The sequence below is a fragment of the Geospiza fortis genome, unplaced genomic scaffold (genome assembly GCF_000277835.1).
Source record: "Geospiza fortis unplaced genomic scaffold, GeoFor_1.0 scaffold75, whole genome shotgun sequence".
In the NCBI taxonomy this organism is placed as follows: domain Eukaryota; kingdom Metazoa; phylum Chordata; class Aves; order Passeriformes; family Thraupidae; genus Geospiza; species Geospiza fortis.
In genome coordinates this window covers 4159830-4176849 of record NW_005054360.1, presented here as the reverse complement: position 1 = coordinate 4176849, position 17020 = coordinate 4159830, and the positions used below count along the sequence as shown (strand labels likewise).

Here is a 17020-nt window from a genome sequence, read left to right as displayed (position 1 = left end):
GCTGATTTGGACCAAGTATTTTTCTCGCCATGCCTTGAAATGAATTCTGAAAAAAGTAATGCTGTTGACTTGGCTGATGTGAGTTTGACCCACTGATCCCACATCCTATGGGATTTCACTGTGAAGCTGATCTTCTTTAAAAAAAAAAATCAAATGCAGTGTTGAGGCAAGAATAATCCTGGAGATTGAGTTCTCCTTCAGGTTGAGTTCAGGTATAGAAACATGACTGACTTTGCATACTATCCTGCCAGTACCTCAGAAATCCTTTCTTCAAGATCCTTTTTCATAATTTCAGGTTGAATATTTTTCTGCCTTTTCTCTTTACATATGTCCTTAAGATGATGCTGTGGGTAAGCGTGAAACAGAGAGGCCTAACTCATTGGACAGAGGCTATCAAATGGAAATTTTTATCAGTCAGTTAATTTAAGATAAGATTCTGAATTTAGAAAGAGCATTTAAATTTTTAATTTCATCTTTTTTGTTTTATTAAAAATGTTAAGAATTAAAAATAAAATTGTTTGGCCCTCATGAAATTATTGAATTCTCTATCCATGCCTCATTACAGGCTGCTTATTACATGAGATGACCCCACATTTCACGTGCACAGAAGGAGTAGTGAAGGCTGTGACATTCTCTTCTAATTCAGAAATTCAAATTTTGTGTTAAACCTATTCAGCTTCAGTTAACTAGCAGAAAAGATATCTTTCCTCAGATGTGTGGTGGTTCTTGGAGTTTTTACTACACAGAAATTTTGGCCTTTTTCAAGAATGGATGTGCTCTCAATCCACAGCCTGTTCATTCTTACTTTTGATGTGTTTGATACACCTAGGCTTTTTGTTTTATGGAAAAGGGATAGTAAATCAGATAATTCTTGAAGTTATTTAAAACTGTGCTATCCTCCTTCAAGATAAAGATGGTTTAAAATATAGTTCCTGTAGTGTTCATGATAAAACACTAAATCAACAGGATTTTCTATGTTGCAAATTATTCAGATAGTAATAATTTGTAATCTTACTGTTCCAGAACGCTGGGGCTGCTGGTGAAGCGATTGGAGAAGGGTGGAAAAGCTGAACAGGAAAACCTTTTCCGTGAGAACGATTGTATTGTCAGGATTAATGACGGAGACCTGCGGAACAGGAGATTTGAGCAGTAAGTGTTCTTACCACACGTTACATTGCTTTATTTGATTTTTAGCACCTTGGAATAATTTGAGGAAGGTAAGAAAGAAACCTCTAAGCTTGCTTTTCTAATAAAGAAAAGATACACTTAGGGACATTAGTGGCTTTTATATAGCCAGACTAAAAAAAACCCAGGATAATTATTGTCATTAGAGTATATGCAATTCTCATTTGATTGTTTTTATACATGATAGATTTTTTTCTTCTTATATTGGTAATCTGTTTTTCTTGAAATTCCCATATGGCTTTTGCTCTTATATTTTCAATGCACCATTATAAATGCATCAATATAAATGGACAACATGAGGACTTTATTTTTAACATTTTAAGAATATGTGGTTTCTTGATTGTGTGAGAACTAAAGATGCTGCATATGTAGAAACTTCCTGGAGAAGTTTGAGAGATAAATATTTGCTTTGTGGTTGTCTGGACTTGGTGGAATCTCAAAATAAATCAGAAAGACTTTTAAGAGGGGACTGTAGTTCACACTCAGGCAAGACAAAGAGAAAAATAGAAAAGAGGTATGCAGGTAATGAGTGACTTCATGGATGATCACATTGTTCTGAAATTCATAACACACTGAGGGCCAAATATCATACGTTATGATCATCTTATACTTAATATATATATTTGAAATGTGGCTTTAATTTCTTTGACTCTAACCTGAATTGAAACATCACCCTGTACCATATGGTTGAAAGCAGCTTGTCTCTGCTTGTTCTAAGGTTCTGAATCACAGTTTGTAAAGTCTGTGAAAAGACCTTGTTGTCTTTGTATACTTTGGATTGTAACCTTGAAGCCCAGTGTCTGTCTGTACAGGATTGAGCATTTTTTTCCCATTTCTTAATGTTGTATTCTGATATACTACCAGCTGAAAAAAATTGAATTGTAAGCTAGACTGGTTGCAAGACTCCATATAATCAGAAAATTGTGGAATACATAGTCTTTTATAATTAGTCATTTTCATTCTAATAATTCTGTTGTCACTGTGGCAACAGTTATCTCAATTATTACAATTATCAAGGTTCAAAACAAAAGGACACTGCAGTCCTCCTATAGGACTGTCTGCATTTCATGACTGTGGTTAAAATTTTTGCTTTTCTGAATCCAGTATTTGCTACATTAGTCATGAAGCATATTTAACCATAGTGTTGCCCTAAAGCAGTAAACCTTAGCGAAAAGCAGACCAAATAGGCGAGCGAACAGATTCAAGTTTTATGGTTTATGCTTGAGTGCAATGTGTCTGTCAGCTCGTGTTCCTTAATTAACATCAGTAATTATGCTTATAATATCCCGTAGTCTGCCAGTCCTAATTTGCTGATTTTCTGTTCACTTGAAAACCTAGAGCACAGCATATGTTCCGCCAAGCCATGCGTACGCCGTTCATTTGGTTCCACGTGGTGCCCGCGGCCAATAAGGAGCAGTACGAGCAGTTGTCCCAGAGCGAGAGCGTGTTCTACTCCAGCCGCTTCAGCCCCGACTCCCAGTATGCTGAGGGGAAAAGCATGAACAATTCTGGACTTCACACCTTACAGAGAATGTCTAGAGTGGGGAACCACTCTGACCAGACGGACTCCTACTCACAGCTACCTCATAGTGTCAACTCATCAGGGAAACCACCCTCTGGCCTGGTACCGTCACCTCAGAAAGTTCTCACCTCCACTGCCAACAGTGGCTATAACACCAAAAAGATAGGGAAGAGGCTCAGTATACAGCTAAGGAAAGGTAAGGCACCAGTGTGCTCCTCGTGCAGTAGGCTATGTGTGTGTGCCCAGTGCTGCTGTCCTGGGCAGGAAGGCCGGCAGGAGCACGGGGAGTGCAATGTGTTGGGGAAGATGAAACAGGAAAGCCTTATAAATGCGATTGTCTGGCAAAAGATTTTGAGAATATAGAAACTATAAGCAAGATTGAAATGAAAGCAGGCTTTGAGATCCCTTAGTTACTGAACAACTAGAAAACAATGGTGTGGTCAGACTGAAGGTAATCCCCTTTTGATGAAACAATACCCTCTGCTTGCAGACAGGTCCATGGGTCAGAGCAGACCCTACTAGCTTAGCAGAAGGGGTCCAAAGAGTAGTTTTTAGGGTTTAAAATGTAACACAGTATGGTAATGCAATGATTCTTATAGGCTGTATGTAAATGCTATAGGATTTGTATATTGTACTAGATTGGCTAGTGAGAATCAGAATATCCAACACAGAAGAAGATTTATTGTATTGTAACGGGAACCTCACTCTCTTACGCTTTTACGCTCTTACCCTTTTACTCTCTTATGCTTTTACACTCTTACCCTTTTACGCTCTTACCCTTTCACACTCTTACCTTTTTTACTCCCTTATGCTCTTGACCTCTTACTCTGATTCCCTCTCATCCTCTCTACCCATCTCTTCTCTCGGGCTGCTCCGAGCTGCGGCTGGCAGCTCCCAGCAGGTCCCTGCACCCAGGCCCTTTGCAATAAACCACAAGTTCCACGACCTGGCTGCAGAGATCTCTCATCTCCGTCCGTCCCGACCGTCCTACCCCCCGATGCTCCGACACAATGGGTTGATTTCTGCAGCCAAGGCACTGAGTTGTCCCTGAGAGCCGGCCCAGGAGACCCACCTTGCATTCAGCATGTGCAGCATGCCTGCAAAAGGCCATTTTGAGAAGTGCTTTAACATTTTCTTCTGTTTCTCAGCTAATAAAGTAGTGCAGTAAATGCCTCAAATTCTGTTGGCCAAGACTCAGGGAGTGGTGAACTATTTAATGTAAACAACTAAGCAAAAATGGCCCATGTTCTGCACTTCAGTTAAGACTTTTCAAATTGAGTTTTGCCTTTAGATTTTAAGAGTGTTTTAGATCCAGTTGGTAAATGGGACATTCTAATTTCCAGCTAAAGCTTTCATTTTTTTCCACTGAGATGTTAAAACCTTTGGTTGAGATGTAATGTGATATTTCCTGTCTTGGCCCTTATGCTAATATAATTTGAATGGGGGTGAGAGACTATTTAAAGTAGTGTGTGCTTATCTCAACATCTGTGTTATATGTGCACATGTAGATGCATTGGTACATCCATGAAATTTTTATGATGTGAGAAAATTTGGTATTTTTTGTAGTTAATGTGTAGATGCTTTTCAGATAGTTGAAAGTATAATAAAATGACATTTAGATGCCAGTATTCTTAGCTCTTGGGAAATGATGTTTTTAAAGGATTATACATGCTGTGAGCTTTATGGTATTCAAATGAGCATGTTTAAGATTAGCTATAATTTGGTCTCTAGCAACAAGAACACTATTTACATTAAACAGCAGAAAGTTTACCCATATGACAGTATTCTCCATGAACTTGGGGTACATTCCCCTTAAGATACTCTTATGTGCTTAATGTTGATGATACTTATTAATTAACCTTTTTATTGAAAGACTTTGAAGACAGTGCATTGAGTGGTAGAGATTTTACAGTTTCACAGGTACCAGGCTACTTGTCACATTATCATTATGCTTTCCTTTCTATGAACTTCACATGAACCACCAGATTGCTTCTTTCTGGTTACTGAATTTTAAGCTCTACAAACTTGGATGACATAAGGTTGAGTTGACAGTTTGCTTCTGTTGTTGATGCTCCTTCAAGAATTTCTCTAGGCCATCAGCTCAGATCAGCCTACTTGGAAAAACTTGCTGTTATTGGTTGAGTAAGGAATCAGTTGCTTATAAATATTCTCTCAGTCACTACAGTGATTTTTACCTGGGTTTTTTGTGTCTGTGGAAGTAATTAGAATTATTACTTGGACAGTAGATAAAAGAATTCTCATCCAGAAGTGGAAATAAACATTTCATATTGTTTAAAAAGCACTAACAAATAAATATGTAATTTGGGACCACAATATTTTTGAGTGAAACAAATATGGTGGTACAACTCCTCATAAGATGCAAGAATATAATTTGGCATTTTATGGATTTTTGACTGTGATATGATGTTATATTTGGTCATCATGCACTGGATACTGTTTCAGAAATACTCCCCCAAGGCTAGAATATAATTTATCCTTGCTGGCACTAATACCTTAGGTGGTTTGGAGTAAAGAAGATGCATGCTACCTGTTGATCACAAAGATACTTTACATCTAGTTCATACCAGAGGAGTTTGATGGCTCTTACAAAGTTCTTACTTTCAAAGTGAGAACTTTGAAATGTGTTTAGAATATATTTCAGAAGTTTAAAGGAGATATTTGTTTCTAACAGTTGGCCTATTTGAGAATACTGCTTGTGGTGGAATGGTACCGAACTCAGGCTATAGATAAAGGTAGAGACTGTGTTTTATGCATGGTAAAAATAAAGAGAATGGGCATAAGGAAAGATGCCTTTTTATCATTGCTGTCTTTCATTTGTTAATATCCACTGTAGAAAGAAGCATGTCCTCCCATTTTGACTTACATTTGATCACTCTGAGAGCACACATATGGAGCAATGAATGCAGCAATATGCTTGAGGATGCCCCAAGTATTTTGTTGTAAATATGAGTTCAGTAGGGATGTTGATTGTTTTTGATTATTATTTCCAAGGAAGGATGTTGTAATAACACAGACTTTATAGATATTTAACAAATGTTCTTTTTGTAGTTGACAGGTAGCAGTTGTTTCACCAGTTAGCATCATTACTTTAAAAACTCATTGTGGGGTGCATTAAGGCATGTAAAGTGTTGTCTTGAAATGCAGTTCTCATTTAACCTGTACATTCTGATAATGGATGTACTGTATGAGAATTGACTCTTTTTTAGTACAGACAGACCCTCTTTATTACAGCTGTATTTTTATATATTGCATAAGCTTTATGATATAGGGTGACAATCATAGAATAACCCTACAATATGTGCTTCTGTAATTATGATTTCTTAATATTTATTGCTGATTTGGCATTTTAAAATAACCTGAACTTTCATAGGATTTAGCAGTTTAATAAAGTCAGAAGAGAAGGTCAGTCATATGTTTCAGTCAATGTGGAATGTTTGTTGACTTTTCTAAATGAAAATGGATATCTGTTTATCTTGCCTTAAAGGTCAAGGCCTGAACTTTTAGCATATAGATGTAGGGGTTATTGCTGATATTCTAATGGCATTAAGGTTGTATAGCAGTCTAGCTTAATAGCTCACACAAATTAAGATAATGCAAGACCTGACAGTGAGCATGTGTTTGTGTACATTTTGGTGTCAACTGATATACCAAAGTAAGTATAAATAAATAAAAATAGTTCTTTGCAGCTAATGAATAAAGCAAATAAGACCACTGATACAACACCCAGAGTGTTAGGCTGAACTTTGAGCTCATATGCACCAGGACACTCCCAGTGTTCCTTCTTTGGCTGCAAGTGTTTGAGCCAATGCAACTGAAAGGAATTTAGTCCAACACTTCTAAATAATAAATAACCAATTATGTAGCAAATGGCTCTAAGGCTCAGTCTTAGAGCACTTAGTAACTCACAGCATTTAGCCTGATACTCACTAAAGCATTCAGAAGACTGCTTTTCCACTGGACATTGTGCTACTCAGATTTCATATCTACTGCTGTACTAAGACAAGCTTGAAGTACTCGGTCTGGAAATTAGCTTAATCTTATTTGTTAGCCCTTCAGTATAATGCTCATTGCATCATATGATTTCTATCTATAACTACATGTTTGTATAGCTAAATTAAATATAAAATTCGGGAAGTAAAATGTCAGCACTGAGCTCGTGTTTCTTAAGTTGGTCTTAGTTCCACCGAATATTTTGCTAATTTTTTGTCTGAATTATTCAGTGCATCAGGACTTAAGTCCACATCTCCCCACTTCCAGAGGGTGACTTAGCCATCGACCATGGGAGTTGTGATTATCTCTTCCTTTTTGGCCTCTCTCTTGCAAAACATGAAAAAGAAAGGGAAAGAAATGAGTGACAGAAATGTCAGGAAAGCTGTAGCAGTTACCATATACCATATCACAAACAGGACATAGCAGCTCTGTTCTAGAAGATGAGTCCTGAAACAAAGGAGGCTCCTCTGCACAGTGCAGGAGAGAAAAATTGTTAAATTGTAGATGTGAGCAGGATTATGAAACTTTTCAGAGTTCCTTGTGTTCCTGTTTGGCTTACTGGGCTCACTGAGGTTAATATTGCTACATCTTGTATACAGAGCTGACCTGAAACTCTGCAAGTGCCACCAGGGCACTGGGCATTCAGTGCCGTGGCACAGTGACGCCCAGCCCTGCTGCACCCAAGTTCCTTTCTGCAAGAAGCTGTTAGAGACACAAATAAGTTGGCATAGATAGTTTGGGACTATGCTAATTTGAAAGGGCATCATATTTGCTCTGGAGTGGAGCACATCTATGGACAGTTACTTGCTTTGCTTGGATTCATACATGAGAGTGTGTAAGACAGGACCCTGAACTTGTCTGTAAGATATCCTGCATCATGGAGCTGAAGTGTACAGATTTATATGCATTTTTCATTATACTCTCCTGTTTTCTCCACACAGATTCTTGAGCCAGACTTTGAACTGACATTTTAAATTTTTGTTTAAAATTTCTTTTGAAGTGATATGTTCTCTTGAAATTCCTGTTCAGATGCAGAGTGTTTGTCAGTTTTGAAATGAAGCGTGTAGATGCCTAAATTACTTCAGTGACCTTGAGAAATGAGATTCAAAAGTGAAGCAAATAATTTTGAGCATTATTAGTCACTGAAGAAGCATAAACTGCATCAGTTTCATCTTTCCATTTTTTAAAACCACTTCTGATCACCATTAGCAGGATGTAGCATAAGGGGAAAAGAACGTTTCTATTAGGTTGATCAAAGATCTTCTTGAGTGGTCTGAGCTTTACTTGGAGAAAAAAAACCTCACTTGTTCCAAATCACTCAACTACATAAAAATGGGCATGCAATTAGTCTTGATTGTGTGTATGGCTGCAGAAATTTTGTAGACAGCTGAGCAGTCAGCCTTCTAAGCAGTCATTTGCATGTACAGTAAGCCTGACTACATGTGCACAAATTCTGAAAATATGGGGCTTAAACTAGGAGCAGTAAAATGATCTTGGTTAGTTTAGTGATGCCCCTTACAGTAAGAACATATTTGCTGTTCAAATCTTACATGAGATTCAGTCCTTCAAAAAAAACCCAAAAACCTGGTTTCCAGTGTGGAACACTAGGATAATTAGTTCAGCAGTCATCCATCTGAATCTGTATCTTCAGAAAGAGTCTCCTGTGAACAAAACAGGAGGTTGAAGTGCTTGGAAGGACAGTGTCTGCTCTGACTATTATTAGAGAACATTTGACCCTTCTGCTTAGTTTTATTATAACATTATCTCTCTCCTTATTCTCCATCCCAGTATAATCTACTACTTTCGTTAACTGACAATGCTTTATTTTGTAATTTTTGTGATTTTGTGTCACACGCTTTTTTATTTGCAACCAACCTTGCTTATTGTTTCGGGAAAGGGAGGGTGTGTTCTTTGTCTTGCATGAGGAATCTACACTTTCCCCTAACAGTCCTTTAGTCTGGCTGAGGACTGTTGACCCACATGAGTTGTCCTTGTTAAGATTGCTCAGAAATGTTCTCTACCTTTTTTGCATAACTACTAAAAAATGTGGTGCCCAATTGTCAGTTTTTAGATATTTTCTATTGTTTTAGGAGTGAAGTTTTCTGCATTCTTGTTCTTGTTGTTTGCTTGTTTGTAGTTGTTTTTTAAATTTAGAGAGATCTGTATTGAACTCCCTGAGAACTCATATGCATTTTCTTAAATTAGACTTGAAGGAAGAGCATGATTTACTTTTAGCACTGCTTACAGTGCTGAAAGGCAAGACAGCTGTAAGAGAAGTATCACAAGATGTGGACAGTGTAGGTCCTTCAGATATTCTTTACTGGTCTGTGGACTAGTGTTGTTTTGAGAGGATGAAAATACTGCAGAGGTGATCGTGGCTTTTTGTTTCGTATCCTGTCTGTATTTCTACCCAAGAGCAAATTTTTCTGCTGAGAATTTAGACCTGCAGTTGGTGCTGAGTGAGGAACCCACAATTTTTTGCAAAGGATAGCCTTAGAAAGACAGAAATGTTATGCTAGGCACATTATTGACACAATCAAGAAGGTAATCCCAGCACTAGTAAGAAATTAAACACTTCTTCTCTGGGAGATAAGGGTCTAGTCGCCAGTAGTAAAATTTTATAACATTTTTAACATTCTGTCAGTTTATGATCAGACTGCTTCCAAATGAAATTATGATGTTCATTTTGAAAATATGTTTAATTAAATTTTAGGAACAGATTTCCTCTTCCCCTTACCTTAAAGCTACCAGAACTTTTTTCTTCTGAAACAGCAACTGACACATCAAATCTGTCACTTTCCTGTTTGTACAAAATAGATGTTTTTTCCATTGTAACTGCCCTTTTTATTAATTTAAAACTACTGTGTCTTCAGTTCAGAGCTGGCTGAGCTCTTGAGGGTAATGAGACTTTAGAAGGTGTGTTCAGCATCACACTCACGAAAAAAGGAGAACTCTTAACTTGTTGAGAGAGCTGCTGATTTATTGAAGAAGCCTGAGAATTTGAATTACACAAATTAGTGGGTAATTTTTAAATGTTATTATCACTTGGTGTAATTTGATCATTGTCAGAGATGACAGCTATAGAAGGAAGAAAGTGTTTTCTACCCTTTTAAAAATTTACCCTTTTTAAAATGTAGAAGAGATTAAGGTGAGCATAGCTCAAAAAATCTAAAGATTGCAAAGTAAAGCTCCTAGCTTTATGTAGGATGCCTCCTCTGTTTTCTAAAATATGGAAATTTCTTCTGGTTTCTGTTCATTGTGGTTCTACCTGTATGTGTGTCCAGTCTTTCCTGTATTACCGGCATAAATCAGAAGAGCCTACAATATATTTGCACAGTTCACTCATTATTATAATGCAGTTATACTCCCTAAGAACTGAGAACAGTTTAGCAGCAGGGTGATATTAAGATCTTATATGTATTTCTATCAACAGGAGAATGAAAATGAATGGAGTGGAGAGAACTAAATCAGTTAAGTGTGTAAAAAAAAAAATTAAAATCAATTCAGTCAGAGAAGTCATATTTATTTTTGTCCTCGGTTGGATGTATCCATTTATTTCCCAGTGTTGTGAACACCTAATTTATATATAATAAGCACAGTAGTTTATGCAGCTGAATCATCCAGGGAAGACCAGTTATGGGGCATGAACAGCCAACTGAAGCAGAGAAATGGTAGAAGGAGAATTGCACCCAAAAGCTGCCTCATGCAAAGCTGCACAGAGCAGCACAGTAAAGCACAGTCCATTGAGGCCCCTTCTTTCTACAGAAACAAGTAATTAGAATTTTCTTCCTCTAATATCTGGGCTCAGTGTGGATTTGTGACGATCTGCTGGATTTGGTAAAGACTTTCTGGAGGTTTGACAGCAGAAAATGTCACAGTCCAAATTTATATCCTGTGTGCATTTGTAATGTGAAAATTTCAACTTCTGTTTTTTCCATGGGGGTTTGAAGTGCTGTGTGTGAACCAGACATCTGTAATGATGCTGTAATCAGGCAATGGAGATTAAGCTTATTAATAATGAAATATTGTCCTGGGAGTGCACTCATGTTCTGATATTACTTTAGAAATTTTAGCAGACAAAACCTGTACTCCAAGAGAAGTATTCAGCGCTGATCCTTATAATGAGAAAAAGATAAATTCCATAAAAAGCTGAGATGTGACTTAAAAAAACCTTACTCAGATCATCTTCACATATTGCAGGGAATTAAAGAGCTCTATGAATGTTTGAAGCATCATTAAAATTGGGAGGTCTCCTAAATAAAATATGGATGTTATGAGATCTAGTATTTTTTTATCTCTATGTTACAGCACAGATAAATTTTATATTTGCCTCAACAGAGTGGAGGCAAATATCAAAGTCTTCATCAAAGTGGATGAAGACTTTCAAATGTCAGCTGTCTTGAATGCTGCAGAAGGAAGGGAAGTTGTCTCAAAATAATTAGCCTAGAGAAACTGATCCATATTTCCTGAACAATAAGATCTGTATGCCCTTACTATGTATACAGGAGCACATAGTTATGTTCAAGATAAAGGTTTAAAAGCTTGTGTCATGCCCAGTCATGTCACCTGTGTCAGTTTACTTCTTAGCATGACTTCTGTCTTGATAATAAAATATATTGTTTTTATATATATATTGTAGTATATATAATTATATACTACATATATATACTACTATATATATTGTTGTATATACAATATATATTTTATTATATATTGTAGTATATATAATAAAATATAAAATAAATACATTTTAATTAAATGCAATTGTGCAGATTTCAGAAATCTGTATGTTGAGTAGTGGTTACTATATTTGAATCCTGCTTTCTTTTCATGTGTGAATATTAATCTGCTCTCTAGGAAAGTAGGTTTAGCAATTAAACATGGGCAACAGAAATTAATTAATTTACAGAAATTAAGTAACATTGTGGTGAGTTGACCTTGGACAAGGTGCTCACCAAGCAGCTCTATCACTCACCCTCCTCAGCTGGACAAGGGAAGTTAAACACAGCAAAAAGCTTGTGGGTTGAGATAAGACCAGGGAGAGATCACTCACCAATTACTGTCACAGGCAAAACCAACTTGACTTGGGGAAATTAATTTAATTTTTGTCAATCAAATCAGAGTTGGGTAATGAGAAATAAAACCAAATCTTAAAACATATTCCCCTGACCCCTCCCTTCCTCCTGGACTCATCTTTACTTCACAAATCCTCTACCTCCTCCTCCCAGCAGTGCACAGGGATGGGGAATGGGAGCTGCAGTCAGTTCATTGCAGGTTCTCTCTGCTGCTCCTTTCTCCTCAGAGGGAGGTCTCCTCACAATCTTGTGTTGCTCCAGAGTGGGGTCCTTCCTATGGGAGACAGTCCTTCCAAGGTGAGCCTTACCCAGAGGCTGCAGGTCTCCAGGAACTGTTTCAGTGTGGGTCCCTCCCATGGGGTCAGTCCTTCAGGAATGGGTTTGCTCCAGTGTCAGTCTCCCGTAGGGTCACAGATCCCACCAGCAAACCTGCTCCAGCATGGGCTTCTCTCCATGGGGCCACAGGTCCCTGCCAGGAGCCTTCTCCAGTGCAGGCTTCCCATGGGGAACAGCCTCCTTTGGGCATCTCCCTGCTCTGGTGTGGAGTCCTGCACAGGCTGCAGGTGGATCTGTGCTCCACCATGAACCTACATGGACTGCAGCGGGAAAACTGCCTCTCCATCATCTTCTCTGTGGGCTGCAGGGAAATCTCTGCTCCAGCAACTGGAGCACCTCTTCCCTTTTCTTCTGCACTGACCTTGGGGTCTGCAGAGCTCTCTTGCTCACTCATCTCTCTGGCTGCTGTTGCACAGTTGGGTTTTTTTTTTTCCATCTGAAATACATTAGCACCTCAAATGGTTCAGTAGTTGTGTGTCTTTAACACAGTTTGTGTTAAGCTTCCCAGGGCTCGTAGCTGGTGACTGTTTCATAAAAGTTTGGTTTCTGTCCCCATGGCATTTTACAAAGGTGCATTCCGTGGTAGCTTTTGGGGACCTACCTGATACTGCTGAGTCCTAACTGCAGTTGCCATTGTAGGTCAGTTTAAATGTAGGTTGGGCCTGTGTGTGCCCAGCAAAGTGCTTTGACAACCTCTGAGAAGTTTCAAATGCAAGCTGTGGGTGCTGACACTGTGTTAGGGGCTCTCCACGGGATGGCCAGCTATTTTCATGCTGCATTAAGTGTCCTGAATAGACTTGATGTGTAATGTTGAGGGGGGCAGTGGCAGGCTTTTGTAGAGTTTCAGGGGTTGTTGGTAACATTGCATAGATTGTATCTAAGAGAGGATCACAAATGAGCTTTCTGTGTGGTAGGAAAGGCTTCTGTTTGTCCTCAGCTTGTGAATCCTGGAACTGAATGCATTCCTAATTTCCCTGAAATAGAGACAAGTCTCATTTGCTGTATTGACTGGACTCCTGCTCTGGATTTCTCCAAGTCATTTTAAGTGCCTCTGTTTTGCTTCAGTCTGTCTTGGCCAAGTGTAGTCAGTCACCTGGATGTAGAGCAGGACCTCAGACGTGGCAGCCTGGGTTTGCTCCCTGCCTGCATGACAGACAGTGGGGTGGAACCCAGTGAGAGCTGAGGCGAAGCCTGGGGGCACAGGAGCTGTTGGCTGAAACCAGCCTGAGGTCCCCAGAACAGGACAAATGAGGCCACTGAGCTCCAGTACCTGCCAGTGTCCACCAGTGAGCTGACAGAGCCCCATGCCCAGCAGCATTGGCTGACTGTCGCCGGTGGAAGAGCTGAAAAGGAAAAAGGAAGGATCATTGATGAGATCCAGATTGACAAGGGGGAAGACAGTGATAGGATATCAGATATGCTTTGTTCTGATTCCTTGTCACTCAGCTCATCTGAAATAGAAAGTCAGAAATATGGCAATGACTTGGAAGTCATCAGAATAGCAAGTTGCAGGGAGTGCCTGCTGAGCCACCTGTGCCCAGACTCAGTGCTTCAGCTACAGCTTTCTTGTAGATATTTTGTTTTCTTTTTTTGTCATGAAGTAATTCTTGCATCTTATATGTATTTTCATGGATTGTATCAGTGAGGTATACATACATTCTGCATGGTGTAATATAAAATGTGCATTTTAACTAGTAATGTACATTCTTTATGCAGGTACAGAAGGCTTAGGATTTAGCATTACTTCAAGAGATGTCCCAATTGGTGGCTCTGCTCCAATTTATGTGAAAAACATCCTTCCGAGAGGTGCAGCTATTCAAGATGGGAGATTAAAAGCTGGAGACCGATTAATTGAGGTGAGGAAATATTACATGTTCCTTGTCTGTGTTTTGGCATGAGCCCACACACTTTATCACTTCCAGAGGCTTCTAGTATTTTATGTTACAGGTATTACTTCTAGTATTTTATGTTTTTCCCACTTTTCCCTTTTTTGGCTTTATATTTTTAGGTAAGAGATCAAGGTGCTGGGCATTTTCAGTACATAATTGTTTGAAGAGCTTAACCCAGACACACTACAAAAACATAAGTTTACATGTCCTTAGGTGAATATCGTGTCATAGTCTTGCATTGCTGTTTAGGAATATATTGAAGCAAAGTGATTGTTACCTAGTAAGTAGAATTAAATCAGCATGGAGTGACGGACCAGAAATTATTGAAGATGTTGCCAAGGATGGGAGGCAATACCCTGAAAAGGTTTAGTGAATTAACTGAAAGAGACATAAGAGGAGAGGAGTCCTACAGAGAATCAAGGCCACTTCCCTCCTGAAGTAAGGATGTCCTCAAGGGAACTAAATTTCTCTTAGATAGGTGCACCACAGAGAGCTTTCAGCAAATCCAGCTGGAGTGATGCGTTACCACCCACAGCTCTTCATTACTGTCCCTAAGCCAAATGACACCGGAGGTACAGCTGAGTCTTTAACTGCCTCTCAGGGCTCTAACTTCACTTTACTGCAAAATTGGCCAAGTCAGCTTGAAATGTTGCTGGAGGATAGCCCCCTGTAATTACTGTAATTCAAGGTAGCCCAGATGACTTGGGTAGAAGGGGACTGAGATGCATTTAAGGTGACAGCCATGGCATCTCAACTGTGTGAGCTGTGCTCTCTTATGAGGGGAAGGAAAAAAATGGTTTGCAGACTTCTGAGCACCATGCTCCCTTGCTTAACACTGTTAGTTGTTTTGCCTTCGTTTCCAAAATGTTTCTGAGCAGGCAAGCCTGAGATTGTTCGATCTTTCTCTGGCTTCTCCGTTACTGAAGTTAGCTCATGCAGTGGGGAATCCTGCATGTATTCCATACCTGCCTGTCCTGATCAGTGGCACATGGAGACCAAGGGATTGGACCACTGAACAGAGGCAAGAATAGCAACTCCAAGGTCATAAAGGGAAATAATTACTTTCTATTTTTGTCACAATTCATTGTGCTAAATATGTTTGGAAGGTATGTATAACATCAAGACAGGTGGAAATGGGACCAGTTTGGGATTGTATGTTGATTTTGCCGAAAGATGCAGAGGTTCTTGTAAGAAATGCCAGTAAATGGGATTAGTTGGCTTTAGTGTGTACACTGTAGCTGCTGACAAGGAGAGGAGTATAAATGTCTGGCTTGTTATTTGTATTTGTATGGCAAGGATGACCATTTAATTAGTTCTCTTAAATGAAAGCTGTAATGTGAGCTAATAAGCAGATTGCTCCAGTGAGAGTTTCTTAATACTGTCCATATTATGATTCACATGACTTTTTGCTGTAAGTGTCTGCTAGTTTCCCTGTTTTGGAGTCTTACTGATGTCTCACATTTCCTGTGTTGCAGGTAAATGGAGTTGATTTAACAGGCAAAACTCAAGAAGAAGTTGTATCCTTGCTGCGAAGTACCAAGATGGGAGGAACTGTTGCCCTTTTGATTTTTCGACAGGAAGAAGCATTCCATCCAAGGGAACTGGTGCGTAAAATAGAGAGCAGCTAAGAGATTTAGATGAGTGTGAGCAAATGATTTGATCTTGTCTCCTGTTAGTAAACATGCATGGCCAGCACTGAATATAAGAAAAAGGAAAAAAAAGCTATTTTGCTTTATTTAGGACATTTTACATGCATGTTTTTTATTTTCTTCAAGATCTGCTATTGGAATTAAGTATTTGTTGATAATGTATAAGTGAGAGCTTTATTTGGAGTGAAAATGTTTATTATAGGAGAAGTTATTGCATAGACTTTATTTGGATGCGTGCAGACAAGTAGATTATTTCATATCTTTCATAAGGACAAATCTGTGTTTGAAAGCCTGCCATTTGTCCCACTACCTGCTCACTAATATGTTCTCAAACATATAGTATTATGCCAAAATAGGATATGTAAATACCTTTCTATCAAAAAATGGAAAATATAAGAAGTAGTAGCCTTTTTTGAATATAAATGCAATCTCTGTGGAATGGAAACCCTGCAGTTATTAATTTAGCAAGGCAATTCAGAAGATGTTTCTAAGGAATTTACATTAAATAGGAATAAAATGATGTTTCATACTGTACCTGCTCCACTTGCATAGTGTATATTGATATTTCTCTGATAATTACTCAAGATAGCTTCTGTTATGAAAAGGTAGACTCTGAATGGTAGCAGTCTCACTTTGTTCTGTACTCAATTAAACTGCTGAAGTGATTTATTATTTGTATTATTGTAGCTATAAACAACTCTAAAATAAACTTACTTGGCTGCATTATTGTGAGAAGATAGACAAATATAAGTATGATGAATTAATAACTTCGTTTTTCTATTGGATTTGTGTTATTTTGAATGCAAAGAAAATGAATTTTTGTTTAGCCATCTCAAGATACTAAACATTAGCTTTTCACTTTTCAAAACTGCCATTAGACCTAGGAAGCCAAAGTGGCAGGGAAGGTTGCAAATGAACCAACTTTTACCTTAAAATTCTTGGAACATGCCTGCAAGTGCTGAAGTGAAAGTTGTCATAAAGTGAAGAGAAATAAAAATCTGAAATCCTATTAAACCCTTCCTTATCACTGTAACAGTGAAAGCAATCTGTTTATAAGTTCCTGTGGTACAATTTTCATGGCACTAGCTTTCATAAAGGTGAATGAAAATGCTTTTTGAGATTTCTAAATAAACTTAGAAGTAAGAACATATCTTAATTTTGTGTATATTATTTCTGTGGTAAAATGAGGAAGTTTTGATGCATAATTTGACATCAGATTTTGTTTAAATCGTTGCAAACAAATATATGGTGTAAGTAATGCAGAGATTTAATAGCAATACATTATCTAGTTTTAAAATGACAGCAAGTCAGCCCCTTTGAAGGAGCCCAAGCTCAGCAGCCTCCCTGCTGTGG

The 17020-nt window shown here is 38.4% G+C and overlaps 1 protein-coding gene across 1 annotated transcript in view; it reads left to right on the top strand.

Annotated features, from left to right (window-relative positions):
* The window catches only part of PARD3 (par-3 family cell polarity regulator), a 397383-nt gene that overhangs the window by 189648 nt on the left and 190715 nt on the right, over positions 1-17020 (top strand). The window contains exons 7-10 of the mRNA XM_031059323.1: positions 1024-1149; positions 2524-2903; positions 13846-13985; positions 15494-15622. Of these exons, the coding sequence (XP_030915183.1) occupies positions 1024-1149; positions 2524-2903; positions 13846-13985; positions 15494-15622 (775 nt within the window). The remainder of the gene's footprint in view (positions 1-1023; positions 1150-2523; positions 2904-13845; positions 13986-15493; positions 15623-17020) is intronic.